The 22704-nt window shown below is 27.5% G+C and overlaps 1 protein-coding gene across 1 annotated transcript in view; it reads right to left on the bottom strand.

Moving 5' to 3' along the window:
• The window catches only part of LOC142332157 (uncharacterized), a 61922-nt gene that overhangs the window by 11031 nt on the left and 28187 nt on the right, over positions 1-22704 (bottom strand). Inside the window, exons 2-3 of the mRNA XM_075378428.1 lie at positions 12768-13209; positions 10327-10459 (exon numbers count right to left, since the gene is read on the bottom strand). Coding sequence (XP_075234543.1) covers positions 10327-10459; positions 12768-13158 — 524 coding nt within the window. The 5' untranslated portion in view covers positions 13159-13209. The remainder of the gene's footprint in view (positions 1-10326; positions 10460-12767; positions 13210-22704) is intronic.

The raw sequence follows: 22704 nt of genomic DNA on the forward strand, positions 1-22704 counted from the left end.
ATGAAAATAAACAAGAAGAAAACAAAAGTAATGAAGTGTAGTAGAAATAACAAAGATGGACCACTGAATTTGAAAATAGGAGGAGAAAAGATTATGGTGGTAGAAGAATTTTGTTATTTGGGAAGTAGAATTACTAAAGATGGACGAAGCAGGAGCGATATAAAATGCCGAATAGCACAAGCTAAACGAGCCTTCAGTAAGAAATATAAGTTGTTTACATCAAAAATTAATTTAAATGTCAGGAAAAGATTTTTGAAAGTGTATGTTTGGAGTGTCGCTTTATATGGAAGTGAAACTTGGACAATTGGAGTATCTGAGAAGAAAAGGTTAGAAGCTTTCGAAATGTGGTGCTATAGGAGAATGTTAAAAATCAGATGGGTGGATAAAGTGACAAATGAGGAGGTATTGCGGCAAATAGATGAAGAAAGAAGCATTTGGAAAAATATAGTTAAAAGAAGAGACAGACTTATAGGCCACATACTAAGGCATCCTGGAATAGTCGCTTTAATTTTGGAAGGACAGGTAGAAGGGAAAAATTGTGTAGGCAGGCCACGTTTGGAATATGTAAAACAAATTGTTAGGGATGTAGGATGTAGAGGGTATACTGAAATGAAACGACTAGCACTAGATAGGGAATCTTGGAGAGCTGCATCAAACCAGTCAAATGACTGAAGACAAAAAAAAAAAAAAAAAATGATTAAGAAAGTAAAAGGAACTATCGGCAATTAAGAAATGCTATAAACAGGAAGTGCAAACTGGCGAAAGAAGAGTGAATTAAAGAAAAGTGTTCAGAAGTGGAAAGAGAAATGAACATTGGTAAAATAGACGGAGCATACAGGAAAGTTAAGGAAAATTTTGGGGTACATAAATTAAAATCTAAAAATGTGTTAAACAAAGATGGTACACCAATATATAATACGAAAGGTAAAGTCGATAGATGGGTGGAATATATTGAAGAGTTATACGGAGGAAATGAATTAGAAAATGGTGTTATAGAGGAAGAAGAGGAAGTTGAGGAGGATGAAATGGGAGAAACAATACTGAGATCTGAATTTAAGAGAGCATTAAAAGATTTAAATGGCAGAAAGGCTCCTGGAATAGACGGAATACCTGTAGAATTACTGCGCAGTGCAGGTGAGGAAGCGATTGATAGATTATACAAACTGGTGTGTAATATTTATGAAAAAGGGGAATTTCCGTCAGACTTCAAAAAAGTGTTATAGTTATACCAAAGAAAGCAGGGGCAGATAAATGTGAAGAATACAGAACAATTAGTTTAACTAGTCATGCATAAAAAATCTTAACTAGAATTCTATACAGAAGAATTGAGAGGAGAGTGGAAGAAGTGTTAGGAGAAGACCAATTTGGTTTCAGGAAAAGTATAGGGACAAGGGAAGCAATTTTAGGCCTCAGATTAATAGTAGAAGGAAGATTGAAGAAAAACAAACCAACATACTTGGCGTTTATAGACCTAGAAAAGGCATTCGATAACGTAGACTGGAATAAAATGTTCAGCATTTAAAAAAAAATTAGGGTTCAAATACAGAGATAGAAGAGCAACTGCTAACATGTACAGGAACCAAACTGCAACAGTAATAATTGAAGAACATAAGAAAGAAGCCGTAATAAGAAAGGGAGTCCGACAAGGATGTTCGCTATCTCCGTTACTTTTTAATCTTTATATGGAACTAGCAGTTAATGATGTTAAAGAACAATTTAGATTCGGAGTAACAGTACAAGGTGAAAGATAAAGATGCTACAATTTTCTGATGATATAGTAATTCTAACCGAGAGTAAAAAGGATTTAGAAGAAACAATGAACGGCATAGATGAAGTCCTATGCAAGAACTATCGCATGAAAATAAACAAGAACAAAACAAAAGTAATGAAATGTAGTAGAAATAACAAAGATGGACCACTGAATGTGAAAATAGGAGGAGAAAAGATTATGGAGGTAGAAGAATTTTGTTATTTGGGAAGTAGAATTACTAAAGATGGATGCAGCAGGAGCGATATAAAATGCCGAATAGCACAAGCGAAACGAGCCTTCAGTAAGAAATAATTTGTTTACATCAAAAATTAATTTAAATGTCAGGAAAAGATTTTTGAAAGTATATGTTTGGAGCGTCGCTTTATATGGAAGTGAAACTGGACAATCGGAGTATCTGAGAAGAAAAGATTAGAAGCTTTTGAAATGTAGTGCTATAGGAGAATGTTAAAAATCAAATGGGTGGATAAAGTGACAAATGCAGAGGTATTGCGACAAATAGATGAAGAAAGAAGCTTTTGAAAAAATATAGTTAAAAGAAGAGACAGACTTATAGGCCACATACTAAGGCATCCTGGAATAGTCGCTTTAATATTGGAAGGACGGACAGGTAGAAGGAAAAAATTGTGTAGGCAGGCCACGTTTGGAATATGTAAAACAAATTGTTAGGATGTAGGATGTAGAGGGTATACTGAAATGAAACGACTAGCACTAAATAGGGAATCTTGGAGAGCTGCATCAAACCAGTCAAATGACTGAAGACAAAAAAAAAGTAATTTTACAATGAAAAAATTGTTCACAAATTCAATAAAGCATTTATAGAACCATTAATACAGAGAAAAAACTTTTGCTCTTTTCACAGTTTTACAAATTTCTTAAGTGCTGCATTCATGAATCCAATTTTGTAAATAACTTGATTGAAGCAAGTGACCCATGCATAAACAACATGAATACCTCACACATTAAGAATAAAAAATAAAAAAAACTAAACACATTTGAACAATGGAAAAATATATAAAACACTTAAAAACAACATTTTAAAGAAATAAACATAATTTAAATAAAAAACAGTACTGTAACAAAGATCTTGAACAACAATTATCATTCAAAACTTAATCCAAACACCAATGTTACTTATTATTCATTGACATGAAGACATTTAGCACTTACAGTATCGATTTCTGAAGAAACTTGATTTAGAATGAAAACTTTATCATTTTCACTTTAAATTATTTGTAGTTAATTTAAAAACTTTTTAAATTAACTTCTTTTTTTTTAACAGATGCTAGTAGATTCCAAAATTCAAAATTTTTTATGGAGTCATCAGTCATTTGATTGGTGTGATACTTTTAAACTCAATGTGTCTACTACATTCATTATCCTCAATTGTGTGTTTTATAAATTATAATCTTTGTCTTCCTCGAACAGCTTTACCTTTAATACATGTCATCTTTATTATAGATAATTTTAAGGCACAACAACCTACTCAGAGTTCTCCATTATGCATGACACAAATTTCTTTCCTTTCCTATTCATTTTGTACTTTAGCTATCCACTTTTCATTTCCAAGTTGCTCTTTTCTTTTACCATTAAGTACTATACACCATACTAATATGCTTAAGACTATGTAACCTTTTTAGATATATGTTTGATACTAGCAGATCTTTTTTTCTGCATGGAAATTCTCCTTGCTTTTAATTTTTATCTTACTTCATCCATGTTTGTAATTTTACTTGTTGAATTGAAAAATTCTTTAAGTCCTTATTATCTACATTTTATTACTTTTTCTGTTTATTTTCAAATCGGATTTCTGTTTCAACAATAGATAATGGAGTTCAGAATTTCTTATCATTTTCAGTTCCACCAGTACAGTAATTTCATTGACAGAATACGTACAATTCTTTTTTTTGTTAAAAAATTAGGGTTACTTCATTTTTAAATTTGTCTTTCAATTTCTGAATTGTTTCTTCTGCATACATGTTGAAAAACTATTATTTAATGTATAGTTGGTTTAAAAAATAAGTTTTTATAAATTCACAAAAAATGTTTTTCTTCTTAACTATCAAGAATAGTTTTTCTTAAAATCACTCAAAAACTTTTATGAAGAATTGAAAATTTGTAAATCATATTAGAAAATTTATAAAAAAGTATACTTTTACATTTAATATATAATAAAAGTAAATATTTTCCAATAATATTAAAAAAAAAAAAAAACAGTACAAACAAACATTAGATGATATTAGTAGATATTAAATTAGTGTAACATTTTTAAAAACTGAGGAAATTTAAAGGGAAAATTCAAATAGACTTATATGCGAGGTATTTTGTGATTGTAGATCATTAATGATGTAGATACAAAGATAAAAACTTAATGATTTTTACAGATTCCATACTTTTTTTTAATGATTAGAAAACATAATATATTCTTATATTCCCGTCATTCTTAAGAGTAAAGACAACATGGTACAGGTTACTGACATTAATTAAAGATTTTTTAACACAAATAGAAGTAGGTAAATAAATTTTTGTTTTTACCAATTTTGTATGTTCTCAAAATCATAAGTAATATTTTTTTTATCTGAATAAAAATCAATCTTCTTCAATGAATTTCTATTATTTTCTTAAAGTTCAGGTTTATAGTCTGGAGTAATAATTTCTTTTTCTTAATAATCATTGATTACTTTTTAAATGTAATAAAAGTATTCAGTACGTCTCAGTAAAGAATACAGAAAATTTTTATTTCTTTTTTATAAAGAAATTGTAAAATGAGAATGATGGGCATTTCACCATTCTTAACATGTCCTGTATTAAATCTTTAGTGCAAGTAGTTAAACAATTTGCCACTAGATCACACCCTGCAGACAATAACTTATGAATTTATTTAATTTTTATTGACAGTGTTTATTCATTTATTGCATTTATAATTCATAATGTGAAATTATTATACATTTAACTCTCAATATTGACTTTAAACAGAAAGGACTATGTAGGCAGAACTATCCTGATAGCAAAAAGCCAATTCTTTTGGCAAATAATATTTTGACATTTACATAACATAATGAATGACAACCTCTTTTAATTCACATATTACAAATTTAAAAATAAAAACATTCAATATGCTGATTAGGTAATATGTTTATTTTATAACAATATAGTGTGTACACTTATTAATCAAACAAATGATAGGTGATTTGAAATTGCAAAATTCAGAATTCTATAAAGGGATAACATTTTCTATTTTATTTCTTCCTTTTACCACCCCACAGTGAATAGTATTAGGGTAACTTTTTTGAAGGGTGGTATAGAACCCTCCATAGTATCAGTCTGTGCTTGGTATTCCAAGGTACCTTAAATCATGGTTAATTGAAATACATGTAACATGTACATTTTCTACCTCTTTTTTGTATCATGCATCCCGTGCGACATGGGTTAAGTACAGAGTCAGGCTGTGTCTTGTCACTTAAAATTACTAACAATAACAAAAAAGCATATCCTCCCAAAAGGGTGAGTCATATTACGAATAAAGAGTCAAAATGTAATCCTTTGATAAGAAAAATTACTTTTTACATTAATAAAATTAAAAACCAATATTATTTCACAGATAAATGGATTGTGATAAACATTTACTTTTTTCTTGAAAAAAAAGAAAATATTCCTAACTCAACAGTATTACCTCAAAAACTAACAAATTAAAATATTTCTTTTACTTAGTACTAAGATGTGATTGGATTTTGAAGTATATGTTACAATAGCCAAGATTATATTTTTAATATACAAAAACTATGTAAAATTACATTATAAAAAAACATTAAAGAAACACTAACAGAAACTGTTTCCAAAGTTAAATTTTTAGGGGAAGAGATTTCAAAATTAAAACAGATCTAAGACAAGGAGATAATCAGTCACAAATACTTCTAAACTGTGCCCTAGAATAGGAGAGTGGAGAACATCAAAATTTAAAAATTAATGAAAAGATCAAAATTGAAACAAAACTTAAATTTCTGAATGTGAATAAATTAAATTACTTTTGCAGAAAATTTAATTATCCTAGCTAAAGATACAGATGAAACAAAAATCAAAATTTATAAGAATTCGCAAGTGAAATCAAGCTTCAAATCTTTTATGAAAAACAAAATGATTCTAATATAAAAAAAAACTCAAACAATTGTCAAAAAAAATTGAGTCCAAAAATTTAAATATCTAGGGGAAATTATAACACCAAATCTCTTAGAAAATACAGGGATGAAAGCTAGAGTACAGGAGATGGAAAATAGCATATCAATTAGCAAATGATTATATATATATTACACATACACACATATATATAAAACAAGAAATCCCTTTCCAAAAAGTACAAAACTCCGATATTACAAGACAGTAATACTTTCAGAAGCTTCAAACTTTCAGAGTTCAAAAAAAAAATCAGCAAAAGAGAAAATAGAATTTTAAGAAAAATACACTTTCCAAAATATGAAAACAATATTTTTCATTGAAGAAAAGCAAGGTAATTTGTAATAATTTTGAAAAATTTACATACCATGAGGAAAAGATGATACAATATTAAAGAATCTGTATAAAATGAATGAGGGCAGACTAACTAAATAAATTTTTTTTTTTAAGAAAAACAAAAATAAGCTAATTTAGAAATATCAAAAAGCAGAATTCTGAATAGACTAACTTTCAGAAAAAGGTTAGATGAATATGAATCTCCAGAAGAGCAGTAAAAAAAGCAACATTAATGAAATGATGAGATAAGTAAACATGATTCTTAGAGGTCAAATTGAAAGAAGAATCCCATTGACATTTTCAATTAAAGCTGTAAAGTAATTATTATTTTTAATTCGAAAAAGTTAAAGTTAAAGATAAAGTTTTTTTAATTGTTAAAAGTTAACAGAGATATTAACTGAAGACATCGTGGTAGAGAGAGATGTTAGGGCAGAATATTGTAAAATAAAAGAACAAGATTGGTGAGGCATATTTTATAACAGACAAGGTTAGTAAATTTAGTTCTATAAGGAAGTGTAGTTAGAAAAATGTTGAAGGAAATTAACATTAGAAAACATGAAACAGGTAATGAAGATATAGGATATAAAAAATATGTTAGATAATAGTTAAGGCACAAAATATAAATGCATCAACTAGCCAGTTTGTCTGAAAAAAAATTGTGTAAAAATGTTTGCCAAGAGGGAAAGCACAAATAATAATAGATTTCCACCACTTCAAATCAATTTGTAAATAATGACATTCAGGGAGATTTTTTGAGATTGTGAGAAAAAATTTTCTAGAATAGAAGAAATTGGAAAATAGACTGGTTCGCTATTGAAGTAAAAATTACAAATTAATAATAAGAAAAGGAAATATTAACAGAGAGAGGCATCAATAAAAGTCAATTTTTTTGAACTTGATAAAAAAAGAAACAAAAATAAAACAGGGAGTAGAATAAGGTTAAGTAGGAATGAAAATGATGTGCACAGGTTAGAATAATAAGGAATGAATGATAGAAAAGTGCAGGTGGTAGAGGAAAATGGTAGTGACTGGTACAAAGACGTTTCCCTTATTACGATAAAGCTACATCCCCTATCGCCCCTATCGACCCAGACCACTTCCATCTTTATAACTTGAAAATACACCCCCTGCAACAACAACTTTGTAGTGAAATATTTTATTTTAACTCGACAGAACCTACTTTTACTCAGCCACCAATGACGACAAGCACAACAACAACAGCAACAATGAACAAACTGTTCTCTGTCTTGTTATGATGTCTACATTTTACAATAAGTCTATATATCAACAAATGTAAAATGTTATTCATAAATAACCAATAAGTTTTCATGAATAACTGTAATATAAAGAAAAAAATCAAAGTAGAAAAAGTTCTACGGGTAATATATTATAATTTTATTACATCTAACAAAACAGCAAATGAAATCTTTCTAATAGTAATAATAGTAACTTAAAACATTTTGTTTTAATTTTTCTCCCCATCAGTTTTTAAGAATTTCTTATGGTTTTTTTTTTTAAATAGAAAAAACTGATTATTCTAATGATGTAATTAATTTTTTTTTTTGACAACGCAATAAAATGAAAAAGTCACTCTCCTTATTATACTGATGTTGATAAACCATAGCCATCTTAAAACAAAAAGATTAAGAAACCTCTTCCTAATTTTTTCTTCCTTCCTGAGAAAAGACTTTCTGAATCTTTAAAGGCTGGATGCTGCTGTTAGCAGTGTTATCCACCATTAAGAAGGAAGCTAATTAATTCAAAGGATTTTGGGTGAAAGATTTCCATTAATTTGAAAGCAAGTTGTTAAATAATTAATTGATTTAAAAACTTGTTTGAGAGCTCTTAAATTGACAGGTAATTTTTTTTCAAAATTATTAAGGACCTTTTTTTGTAGTTCAAGTTCTGGTATAATTCAAAAATAGTTCTCTCGTACAGTTTGATACAAGTGAACATAATTTTAAAATGCTTTTTTTTTACCAATTTATAACAAAATAATAATATATTAAAAGAAATGATTGAATTTCTACTTGGTGTATATTTTATACAAAATTCATTCTGGTATCAAACAAATCTAAAACCTTTTTTTAATTTGAAACTTTATTCTGACTTTCTGAAACTGCTCCTAAGTATTACATTTCTCATAAATTACATGGAATTCTAATTCGGGAAGATTTTTTAAGGTAATTATTCTGCTTCTTTATCATTGACGTTGTTGGTAGTTCTACAGTAAACTTCATTAGATGTCAATGCCAATTCTATGACAAAGGAAACAGATTAATTAGCTCTGAAGTGACAAATGTATTTTGAAGGTGGAGTACTGTAGCTTAAAAAAAGTATTTTCAAAAAAAATAATTATAACATTCTTCTCAATTGGAATTGGACCTTTGTTTTCCTCAGGAAAATATATTGTGCTCAATCTTTACTCTTAGTGAAATTTATATGTATTTAATAATCCAAATATATGTACAAATCCAAATGTAAATAGTGTATAATTTTAATTTTTATAAAACTGCTAAAAATAGTTGATTATTTATTTAGTATTTTACTTAAAATAACTGTTATGTAAAATTATTTAAAGATCATAAGAATCAAGAAAAATATTTTAAACTATTTTTAGACATATTGTTTTTTAAGTATTATGATTCCTTTTATGAAAAAAATATTTGTCCTGTGTTTTTATATGCCTTTCGTATTTATGGTACAATTGTTATTGTACATTATAAATCATATAATTTGGTTTGGTTAGTAACATAAGGGAACAGCTTAGAGAAAGAATAAGCAATGCACAACTACTTTAATGGAAAATCTGTTAACATCAAGAGTGATCGAATATTCTATTCAAAAAAGTGTTATATGAAAACTAATACCATATTAAAAGATATGAAATATTAAATATATTAATAGATTATAAGATATATGTTAAAAGATGTATAATTAATACAATATTAAAAGTTGAGAAATAAACAACTATGTTCGAACAATAATCTAAATTTCTTTAGTTATAATTGTTCATTTTGTGATGTTTATCTGATCAAAGTTTTCCCTTGATCGATTCAGGCAAACACTGAGACAGTTTCATTTTTTATGGATAAGATAGCAAACCTATTCATTCCTGACATGATCTTAATAATCCACTTTTATAATTTCATCAAAATAAAATATTTTTTGTTTACTTATCTGCTGAACAAGAGATATAAATTTATCTGAATCAACTAAGCAGTTGTACCAATGATTCAATGTTATATGATCTAATTTTTCCTACCAGTTATGTTTCCAATATTTGCTCCTTAACAAATCACTTCCTCAACAAATTTATTTTTTAAAAATATAATGTGGACACCACATGACTTCCTTATACGCTTATTAAATACATATACACATTTTTAAAAGTACAAAACATTTTATTTCACTAATAACTTCTTATATTTTTTCATTTTTTTTTGTTATTATTGAATTATTCATTGTAAAAATCTATTTACAATGAGAGGTTAAAAAAAGGAGATGAAATTTGATTCGAATCGATGTGAATTTTGCTAAGATACAAATATTTCATTAATTAGAATTTTATTTGGCTATTAACTCTGGAAACAAATGAAAATAAGTACCACTTATGATATGTTGTTGAAAAGCTCTTAATGAGGACTTATTACTACAGTTAAAAAAAGCCCAAAATCCAAAAAGAATTGAATTTTTGGCCTTTTTTTGGATACTTTTGATTTAGTCAATTACAATCAAAAGGAGAGGTGCACAACTAGATGTTACAACAGTCCTAAATCCAAAATTTCAACATCTTACGGCTAATTGTTTTTGAGTTATGCGAGATACATATGTCCATACATACACACGTAGGTACGTACAGATGTCACGCAGAAACTAGTCAAAATGGATTCAGGGATTGTCAAAATGGATATTTCCATTGAAAACCGAAATTTTTCACGATCACAATACTTCCTTTACTTCGTACAAGAAAGTAAAAATATAAAAATGCAAGCATTGTTTGCTCAATAATTGTATCCTATATACTTTATTTACAAATAAATAATACTTACGATATCCAGTAGTAAATTCCAGAGACTGTGAGTTCACCTTTCTCTTTAAGTGCTTGTTCTATAAGTTCTGTGTAAGTGTACGGAGGTTTATGAGGGCGATCTGGTGACATCATTGGCATTAACTCTTCTCTCTCTGTTAACAGAATGAATAGAGAAGAGAAGGATCCATAAAATTAATGCAATACTTTCTTTATGATTCTATAATAACCTTGACTCATATACCATTATCATCAACGTTAACTTTATTCCTATGAACATTCTTATCTATTCTATCCATTATTAGTCTTACTACAGATACTTTAAATCTTGACTCATACTTTAAATTTATCAACATAAATACGAACCTAATTATAGCAAATTCATTGACTACTGTATATAAATAACAATTTTATGGTTTTTGCTAATTTTTAATTATATATATGAATATTAAATAAAATTATTACACAATAAGAATATCTTTAATTAAATGAGGGAAACGAAAATAAACTAAGAAAGCTTATGGAAAAGAAATAGTAATTTTTAGAATTTAGTGATGGTGTCACTGGATATATAAAAGGATATAATAATAATAATATGTAAATAAATTTATATCAATGGCTCTACAAAGAAGGAAATTATTAGAAAGGGTTCTACATCACGGTTATTTAATGATTTCATCTTCTATTTGGATATCATTAATTGAAAAGAACAATGAAACATTAACATGCTTTAAAATTATTAAATACTGGACAGCTCACTTTCAAATTAATATAACTTTTCACCTAAAGGACTTGAGAAACTAACAAAGAAGAGAAAAGTTTATAGTAAGAAATTTTAATTCAGATTTCAAGGGGACTAGTAAGGCATAAGTTTAAAATGAGATTGAAAAGTATATTTAATTTGAATCATGGCTGTTAATTTTTTGTATATGTCGTATTGTATTATTTACACTCATAATGTTTGAATGTGTTTAGATGAGATTCATTTTTGGGTCAAGTTTACATTCACGATTCTTGTTAAGGTCAGACAGACCTTACAACCTTAGAATTGACAGTCTTAGAATTGTAAGGAATTATAATTTGTTTCTGAGATGACTGGCAAACGTAGATTCTTGAGCATCACTGATATAAATTAATATCAGAGTGGAAAACCAGCAGTACCAAACAATTAAGATGGCTATAAAAGCCAGTGAAAATATTACGTTTTTAAAACATTACATTACATTTGATCATTTTTCTAACAATTAATATTTTTGTGCGTTAATTCTTACTACCAATCACCATAGACAAAAGAAAAAAACATTTTAGAGAATTACATATGGAAATTTAAAAAACAACCTGTTTTGTGATATGTTTGATATTATAATATTATTAGGATAATTGATGTTGTTAATAGCATCCTATTATTAGCATGCCGATTTCTGTAGCACACTGAGTGGTAGGTTCTGGGTTTGAATTTTTAGTCAGGTGTGCTATTTTTCATACAAAAATTCATTATCATCCATTATTATAACTGTTATTGGGTTATCTACAGAAACTGTAGATTTTATAATTAAATGACCATTCCACTAATCTTTGTGGGAGAGTAGTCTTTGCTTTTCATCTACAGGTCCTGGGTTTGAATCCCGGTTAGACATGACATTTTTCATATGCTACAAAATTCCATTTCCATGTCCCAAGAACAAAATTCAAGCTTATGAGGTAATACCAAAAATTAATAATAAATGTACAGATTGATTTATTAATAAAATAATATCTGATAGAAATAATTCTTCGAATCTTGAAGGATTCAATGATTGCTGCATTTGCATAATAAAATAACTGAATTAATTATGCAAATTAAAAAAAAAAAACATCAGATGTTATTAAAAATTCCATCAATAGGAGTTAAAATAGACGCAATCCCAGGACGATTAAATCAAATTAGAATAATAATGTAGTAATACCTTGGTCCTTCATGCTAAATATCATTTAATATTATATTACTATTTATTTATTAAAAAGAGTGGCTGTCCAATACCACCTCTAATTTTTTAAAACCCTAATTAAAAATTAAAAGCATTAACTCTTTTTCCAGTTTTATAAAAATTTATTTAAGGTTTTGATTTTTTTACAAATAAAATTTCATAAAATCAGCGTTATGCCTATTTAAACACTTTTTAAGAAACAAGGGTACCCAATATCTCTGATCTTCTCCTTTGTCTAATTTATTAGCTAGTTTTACAGTCCAAATGTTAAAATGAGGCATTCTGCAAAGCCTAGATAGCACTGGTCAGCTGTACTAGATAAAAAATTGTGGAATAAGACAATTAGTTTCTTTCCCCTTTAAATATACAATCATGAATTACGAACTAGATGGAAAAAGGTAAATTAATTATAATATTTAAAATTTAATCTCCTCTAGACTTAAAGAAGCTTCTTATACACAGTATTATAATTAATCATGAATTTTAATATAAATACCTTCTCTTGGATCTTCTTCACTGGAACTTCTTCTAGAGCTATTGCCATCTTCAGCAGGATCAAATAAAGATGCCACTTTAAAATCAAGTAACCATGATAGATTAGAATTTTCTACTTCTTTTGGTTCACAATCTTCTTGTTCGAAAGTATTATTATATTCAAACAGTTGTATATTATGTATATTATCGCATCTGACCATATTATTATCATTATTATTACAATTTTTCTCAATTACATTTATATTATGTTTATTTAAGCGAGATTTTTTACTACCTTTCAGTGATGAAATACCACCATTTAGTTTTCTTTTACTCTTTTGTACAGTACTTTTTTGTACATCTATATCGTCACTACATGATGCTACAGATATGATATTTGGACCAATCATCATGCTCCAATGTATCTGATACTGTTATTTTTATCCGAGCCAATAAATCTTTACCTAATAAATAAAACAATAATTTAACAAATATTAAAAATATATTATCATTAATTATAGCAAATCTCAGTTAAGTTTATAATGCTTATAAAAATGTTTCTAACTGCAATCAGTTGATATGATTAGTGCGGTCAAACCTAAAATAAAGGTAATCCTTCTTGTCAAGGTTGAGAATTAAATGCTTAGAATTTATTAATCTTAAAACATTCTGTACAGATTAGTGCATCATTAAAATTTGTATTTTAAAACATTTGTATAAGTAAATGTTTTAATATTTAAAAAAATATTTTATATTTTTTTATAAATGTTAAATGTTAAGTTATATCTATATATTTGCTTTGACTTAATAATTATACAACTAATTTACGCTATTAATATTAATTAATTATAAGTAGACAGTGCCTATTGGCAATCTTGTTACGATCTACAAATATCAGTAGAGTCCTCAATTTGTGGAGTCATTATGAATGCGTTAAAACAACATACATGGCATTTATAAAATTGGAAAAGGCATTTACTAACATAGACTGGAATAAAATGTTCAGCATTTTAATAAGTTCAGGGTTCAAATATAGAGATAGAAGAACAATTTATTACATTTACAGGAACCAAACTGCAACAGCAATAATCAAAGTGCATAAGAAAATAGAAGTAATAAAAAAGGGAGTCCAACAAGGATGTTCTGTATCTTCATCACTTTTTAATCTTTTATAAAATAGCAGTTAATGATGTTAAAGAACGATTTAGATCCAGGTTAACACAGTGCAAGGTGAAAAGATAAAGATCCTCCGATTTGCTGATTGTATAGTAATTCTGATGGTATAGTAATAAATTAGATAAACCACTAAATATAAAAAATAGGACAAGAAAAGACTATGGGGATAGAAGAATTTTGTTATTTGGGAAGTAGAATTACTAAAGATGGACCAAGCAGGAGCAATATAAAATGCAGAACAGCATAGGCAAAATGAGCTTTCAGTCAGAAATACAATTTGCTTACATCAAAAATTAATTTATACATCAGAAAAACATTTTTGAAAGTGTATGTTTAGAGCATAGCTTTATATGAAGGTGAAACTTGAACAATTGGAGTACCTGAAAAGAAAAGATTAGAAGCTTTTGAAATGTGGTGCTGTAAGGAGAATGTTAAAAATCAGGTGGGTGGATAAAGCGACAAATGAAGAAGTATTGCGGCAAATTGATAAAGAAAGAAGCGTTTGGAAAAGTATAGCTAAAAGAAGGGACAGACTTATAGGCCACATTTTATAGGATCCTGGAATAATCGCTTTGATATTAGAGGGAGGCAATATTTAAAATAAGTAAAACAAATTGTTAGGGATGTATACCAAAATCTAACAACTGACACTTGGTAGGGAATCTTGGAGAGCTGCATCAAATCAATCAATTTACTGAAGACAAAAAAAAATGACTGTCTTATTTTTTATCTTACCCGAGATCTACTATAATTTATATTGTTTCTTCAAAACAGATTACAAATGTTTTACTGATCTTTTGTAAATGATAGAAAGGAAAAGAAGAAAAAACATAAAAAAGTGCAGATAGGTAAAAATAAAAATAAAAGATAACAAAAGAAATGATATTTTAGAATTTCTATTATTGTATTTTTATTTTTATCCAAGTTTACTAAATTGCTACTTGAGCTATAACATATATAAACGATCAGGAATGTTGAAAATCTTGCTTATAAAAGTCATCAACTCTTAATAAATTATAATAATACTTAATAAAACTACTCCAAATTCGTGTAATTTCAGTGATCTTTGAGTTTATTAGATCTGGGCTTTGACCCTTCAATTTATAGTATGTTACTCCCTTAGATATACCAGATGTTACGAGCAATCATGTTGTGGGAAGATAAATTTTCCTTTTTATTAGGAACTGGCCAAACTATAATAATTTCATATAACTATTATTTTCATATAATTATTTGATACAGTTAATCACAATTTTTGTTTATCTTTCCATGAAAACATTGGGTATGGTTTTTTATATTGCCTAATATTAGGAAACATTACAAATTTTCTACATGATTTAGGTTAATTTTATGATTATTTCGTACGTGTTAACAACAATCTAAAAAAAATTTCATTAAAAAAAAAAATCTATAAATTTATTATGATACAATGTTTAACCATTGAGTACTACAACTTTTTTATAAAAAAAAAAAAACTTTCTAAAAATAAACATGAAACGGATTTCAGTAAAACTTACTAAAATATCTGATGTGGACACCAAATGACTTCCTTGTAAACCTATTAAATTACATATGTACAGTTTTTTAAAAGGAATAGTACAAAAAATTTTATTTCACTAATAACTTCTGATTTATTACATATTTTTTTATTGTTATTATTGAATTATTATTTATTGTAAATTTTTTTTACAATCAGAGGTTAATAATTAATAAATAAATATATCTAAATTGGAAAAAAAAAGTTAAAAAAAATCTGATCTAGACACAACACATGATTTCTTGTACGCCTATTAAATTACATTTATATATTTTCTTAAAATGAAAAGTACATAAAATTTTACTTCATTAAAAGCTTCTGAATATTTCTTCATCTATATATATATATATATATATATATATATATTTTTATTATTGAATTATTATTCGTCGTAAAATGTTATTTTACAATGAGAGGTTAATAATTATTAATAAATCAAGATATTTAAATTAAAAAAAAGGAGATGAAGTCTGATTCGAACTGATGTGTCTTACCATAAGATAAAAATATTTCATTAATTAAAATTTGATTTGGCTATAACTCTGGAACCAATGAAAATAAGTACCACTTCTGATATATCGTTGAAAAGCTCTCAATGAAGGTTTATTTCTGCAGTAAACAAAAGGTCCAAAATAAAACATTTTTTTGGATATTGGGCTTTTTTGGACACTTTTGGTTCAGTTGATTGCAATCAAAAGGGGAGGTGCACAACTAGAAACATCTAGTTTAGGACAGCAGTCCTAAATCCAAAATTTCTACATCCTACAGCTAATTGTTTTTGACTTATGATAGATACATATGTATAGATGTCACGCAGAAATTAGTCAAAAGGATTCAGGAATGGTTAAAATGGATATTTCTGTTGAAATCTGAAAACCGAAATTTGTTGCGATTACAGTATTTCCTTACTAAAATAACTTAATTATTAAATTTGGTGCTTCGATAAATCAAAATATAAATAAGAGTTTAATAATATTTTTAATTTAAAGCATCTTTTACTTTTCAGGCTACACATTTATACTGATTAGCTGCAGAGTAAAGTGTACAAACAAATTTACTCATACACTAAAAGGGTCATTCTCCCATTAATCAAAGATCATAATTTTAACATTTTAAAATTCTGGAAGGATATATGTTGGCCTGTTTTTTACTTGGCATCTCCAGGCTGGATGGACCGATTCGGTTGAAATTTGATATTTTGATTTCTGTTTAAGGGATTTAATTGATGATGTTAAATTTTGTCCAAAATTGGTCAAGAGGGCAGAGATATAAGGACTTCATGATTCCTGTACTTCAAAATATTATTCAAAGAGTAGATTTTTTTACATAATTTAATGTTCCTTTAATAATTAAGATTATTTTTGATATTGTTTGTTCTTATTCAACCTATAAAGGAAGGAATGGGGCAAAAAACACTTTAAATTACATTTTTATGTTCTTAAATTACGTACTTCTTAAAACATATTTTTAAGTTAAAACCTTTTGGGTATTACATAATAATCTTTGTTTTTCCTTTTTTTAAATAAGTGTAAATTTATTTTTTTTTTAAATTATTTTATTTAAAATATGGATGGGCTTACATAAAAAAAATGAGTTGTATGAATAAATAAGGAACGCCTTTCACAATAAACACAAACTGCGAGAAAAATGCGTTTTGATTAAAAGTAAAAAAAATCTAATGCGGACATCAGATGACTTTCTTGCATGCCTATTAAATTACATGTACGTAATTTTTTAAAATTTAAAGTACATGAAACTTTATTTCATTATTAACTAACGATATTTTTTCATATTTTTTTTTTAAATTGTTGTTGCTGAATTATTATATATTGCAAATTTTTTTTACAATCAGAGGTTAATAATTATTAATAAAACAATAATATAAATTTAAAAAAAATTTTTTTAAATGTGATGAAGTCGGATTTGAACCGATATGCCTTCCCCTTGTAAGATCCAATTATTTCATTAATTAAAATTTTATTTAGCTATAACTCTGGAACCAGTGAAAATAAGTACGACTTGTGATATATCGTTGAAAAGCTCTCAATGAGGGCTTATTACTGCAGTTAAGAAAAAGTCCAAAATTCAATTTTTTTTGGACACTTTTTATTCAGTCGATTGCAATCAAAATGGGAGGTGCACAATTAGATGTTACAACAGTCCTAAATCCGAAATTTCAACGTCCTACGGCTAATAATTTTTTATTTATGCGAGATACGTACATACGTCATACCGAAATTAATCAAAATGGATTCAGGAATGGTCAAAATAGATATTTCCGTTGAAATTTGAAAACCGAAATTTTTGCCGATCACACTACTTCTTTTAGTTTGTACAAGGACGTTAAAAAGGAATCAAAGGAAAAAATTATGTTACAGACTTAAGATAAATTTATTTAAAATGCTATCTCAAGTTTAATCTGAAATAGTTTAAACATCAGCATAACAAAGAATAGGCTGTACTATTAATACATTACAACTATTTGATAGTACAGAAATGCTGACAACAAAAAAATAAATTTAAATTTTCTAAGTAGATAATATAATTTTTCGTTTAATATATTTTTTCGTAAAATAGAACTATTTGACTGTTGACAAGTTGTAGTACTTTCCTGGCATTAGCTTTTTATTTTTATACAATGAAAAGATAGTAGATACTGAGGAAAATTACCTAAGATTTATTTTTTCTTTTTTAAGTTATCTAAGATTTAGGGAAAAATCTTTGATGATCAAGTTTTTATTATTTATTATTATTTTATTATTTATTGTAAAATTATCATAATATGTTTAAATAAACCAAGAAAGATTTTAAAAATTCTTTTTTATTCTGCTCTCCGAACTCAAAAATTTACCCGCAAAGTTTTTTTTTTTTTTTAAGTTTACTATGTTAAATGAGAGTAAAAAAAAAAATTCCAGTGAAAATTATACAACCAATAAAAGTTACCTAAGATTTGTTTTTTGAGGGTGGGGATGAATTATGAAATCATGATGAACATACAAGGAAGTATTTATGATCACGAAAAATTTCGGTTTTCAGATTTCAACGGAAATATCCATTTTGACTAGTTTCAGCGTGACGTCTGTACGTATATATCACGCATAACTCAAAAACTATTAGCCGTAGGATGTTGAAATTTTGGATTTAGGACTATTGTAATATCTATTTGTGCACCTCCCCTTTTTTATTGCAATCGACTGGACCAAAGTGTTCAAAAAAGCCTAAAATCCAAAAAAATTGAATTTGGACTTTTTCTTAACTGCAGTAATAAGTCCTCATTGAAAGCCTTTCAACGATATAGTTGTATTTATTTTCATTGATTCCAGAGTTATAGCCAAAATTTTAATTAATGAAATATTTGTAACTTAGGAAAAGGCACATCGGTTCAAATCAGATCTAATCTCCTTTTTTTTACTTTTATTTTAATTTAAATATATTGAATTATTAATAATTATTTACCTCCGATTGTAAAAAAAAAAGTTTCCAATAAATTACAATTCAATAATAACAAAAAAAATATATATAAAAAATGTAATAAAACATATATATAATTTAATAGGTGTACAAGGAAGTCATGTGGTGTCCACATCAGATTTTTTTTATTTATAAAAAATCTAAAAATTCGAAATTTTAAAAATTTGATCGGCTCTCTCACCCCCAATATTGCCTCAAAGATTCTTTTTGGGAGGGGTCACTTGCACTTGATACCTAGAAAGTCATAAACAAATTCGGTTAAAAAATATGCAATAAATAAAACTTATAACAACTTATTTCGATTTTTGGGAAAGAGAGAGTTTTGGGAAAAATTTTAAAATAAGCATGCATACATATGCTAATGTTTAATATAAGGGGGATCATGTTTGCAAAATTTTGAGAAAAATTATCCTTAAAACCCCTCCTCTTCTATTTAATGAACCTGATAATATTGACTCCAAAAGTTTTACCAACAAATTACCTCATATAACGGGTCTGTACAAAATTTCATAAAAATCTGTTTATCCACTCAAAAGTTATTAATCTTCTAACACGCTCACACACGAAAATATGTACGTTCGAATGAACATAATCCCTCCCTTTTTTTGTGGAGGGAGGTTCCTGGGTCATGAAACATGGAGAAATGCAAAAAATCCTTATTTTTTGATTGATTACCATATTTTACTAGATGCGGTATAGCTTTAAAGATGATACCAGGAAATTAAACTAATTATTTAAACAACCTTAAATATTGAAAAACGTTTCCATCCTTCAATTTTTAAAAACGTTTAAATAATATTTTATGGTAAATAAAGATATTACACAATTAATAATTTACATCCGATCAAAACCCTAACTAATATAAGTTACAATTCTTTTTTTTATAAGAAAAATAAACGATGTTCACGTTAGGGTAGCACACGTTTCCTTGATACGCATGGCTAGCGGGGTTGCATATGAAAAAAAAGCTATTTGTCTAATATCAGCTGACATACACCTGGTACCAGCATGTGCTATCTTACGCAATGCACGTGCAACGATAATTATTTCAGGAGTTATATTATTAACCGTGAAAAATCACCTGCTAAATTTTAAAAACGTATTTTTACTTCCTTGTACGAAGTAAAGTATCTTAATTGCAAAAAATTTCGGTTTCCACATTTCAACGGAAATATCCTTTTTGACCATCCCTGAATCCAGTATGACTAGTTTCGGCGTGACGTCTGTAGGTAACTCGTATAACTCAAAAACGATTAGCCGTAGGATGCTGAAATTTTGGATTTAGGACTGTTGTAACATCTAGTTGTGCATCTCCTCTTATGATTGCAATCGACTGGACTGGAAAGCCCAAAATAAAAATAAAAAAATTGATTTTACTTTTTCTTAAAATTATAAATAGTCAGTAAAAATTATAAATAAAATAAAATTTCAAAATATAGTATACACTCACCACCTTTTGAGTAAAAAAAAGGAATTGTCAATAAGGAAAAAATATTTAAAAGTTAAAAGGAGGTAAAACATTCATCCATTTACAAAAACTGCGTAGAATACAGTCGTAAAAAATGAATTTTAAAAATAAATAAATTATATACTGTACATCAAACATAAGTAAATAAAATGGGATTGTAAAGGACCCCCCAAAACGAATAGAAAATAAATTAAAAACCACAAACAGATCTAACTAATCCAAAGAATTTGAAATTTTGTTCAAATGAAATTTTTGTTCAATTTTTGTTTGATTTCGGCCACAAAATTACCCCAAAAAAGTTGATTCTTGGTCATTTGAACCAACGACGCGATAAACAGCACAACGTATACAATCCAATAGAATGTGATATAGCATTTATCCAAGGAACATAGTGGAACACCAAGGGTGTGAGGAATCCAAGGGTTACTACTTCAAACTGGGATATTTTCTATTCTAAAATATTTAGGGATTTTTTAAAATAAATTAATAGGTTATAAAAGCTAAGCTATTGCATGATTTTCCAGGCTGTTAATAATAATTGTAAAACCCACCAAGACGTTTTGAAGAAACATATGCAACTTCCCTTGTCGGCTTACAGCCGTAAAACTAATCTAAGAACCTGTTTTGAGGGGATAATTCTGTAATCTAAAAAACCGCATCGAAATCGGTCCAGTAATTTTTGAGGAAAATTGTCACACACACACACACGCAGATACACAATCTCTTATCCCAAATGCATATACAGTCTCCGTTCCGTCATAGATAAAAAATTAAAACAGTGAGAGCAAGCAAAAAAACAACAAAAAAACAATATATATTTTTTAGAGATGGAGAATTAAATTATATGAATAGTTTATTATATATTTGAAGTGTAGATTTTCAAAAAAAATGTTTGAACCCAAGGGAGTTAGAGCAAAAGAACATAAAAACTTAAATTTTATGAGGTAGGGGTTGATTCTTTGAAAAAAAATTTTTTAATGGTTTATTTATATATGCGTTATATATGGTAACAAATTTGCTTTTATAAAGTTTTCCCTAAAATGCCTCGGTTTTTTGCGATCTCCTCACTTCCTTGAAAAGATTTAAAAAAGAATTAATGATTAATATCCCATATATAGAAATGTTTGAGCCAAATCCGATGAACTTTGGTTGGTCAATCCTGACGTATAAAGCCAAAAGCAGTGCGACAATATATTTAATGTTTTTTTGGTTCTAGGTGGACAAGCTGGATCATAAAACGTAAAGGTTTTTAAAAAACCCGATACCCATTTTTTTTGAATTTTTGAAATTTTTGAGCCGGGAAAGCAAAAAAATATTATTTTGACAGTTTTGTTTTGTGTTTTTCAAAATTGATATCTATTATTTATACAGGATGTAAGCGATTTTTGATATTTTATTAACAAAAATTATCATTTTTACTTCATTCAACGAAGTAAAGGAAGTACCTGCGTCCCGAAAAATTTCGGTTTTCAAATTTCAACAGAAATATCCATTTTAACCATCCCTGAATCTATTTTGATTATTTTCAGCATTACGTCTGTATGTACGTATGTATAACTCAAAAACGACTGGATGTAGGATGTTGAAATTTTTGGATTTAGGACTGTTGTAACATCTAGTTGTGCACTTCCCCTTTTGACTGTAATCGACTGAACCAAAAATGTCCAAAAAAGCCTAAAAATCCCAAAAAATTGGACTTTTTCTTAACTGCGTAATAAGCCCTCATTGAGAGCTTTTCAACGATATATCATAAGTGGTACTTTATTTTAATTAGTTCCAGAGTTATAGCCAAATAAAATTTTAATTAATAAAATATTTGGATCTTAGGGGAAGGCAAATCGGTTCAGATCGGACTTCATCTCCGTTTTTTTTTTTTAATTTAAATATATTGATGTATTAATATAATTATTAACCTCTCATTGTAAAAAAAAAAAAAAAAAAAAAATTAAAAAATATCAGAAGTTTTTAAAAAAGTAAAATTTTATGTACTTTTCATTTAAAAAAAAAAAAAATCTGTAAATATAATTTAATAGGCGTACAAGGAACTCATGTGTTCACATAATTTTTTTTTAATTTTGTAATATTCAAATTTAATATTTATTTATTAATGTTACTGAAGAAGTCATATGATAACATGGTTTCGAGTGACGATTGTAGGAGATCTGACGTGAATTATAATTTGTCCTCAAAAATGGGATAGCAATCCTTCAGAATCCCAATTATCCTAAACCAGTTTACTATGGAAAAGTGAGGAATGAATTGTTTTCCTTTACCCTTTTATACCAAGCTGCTACGTACCATTATTTT

The sequence above is a fragment of the Lycorma delicatula genome, chromosome 11, assembly GCF_047948215.1.
Source record: "Lycorma delicatula isolate Av1 chromosome 11, ASM4794821v1, whole genome shotgun sequence".
NCBI lineage: Eukaryota > Metazoa > Arthropoda > Insecta > Hemiptera > Fulgoridae > Lycorma > Lycorma delicatula.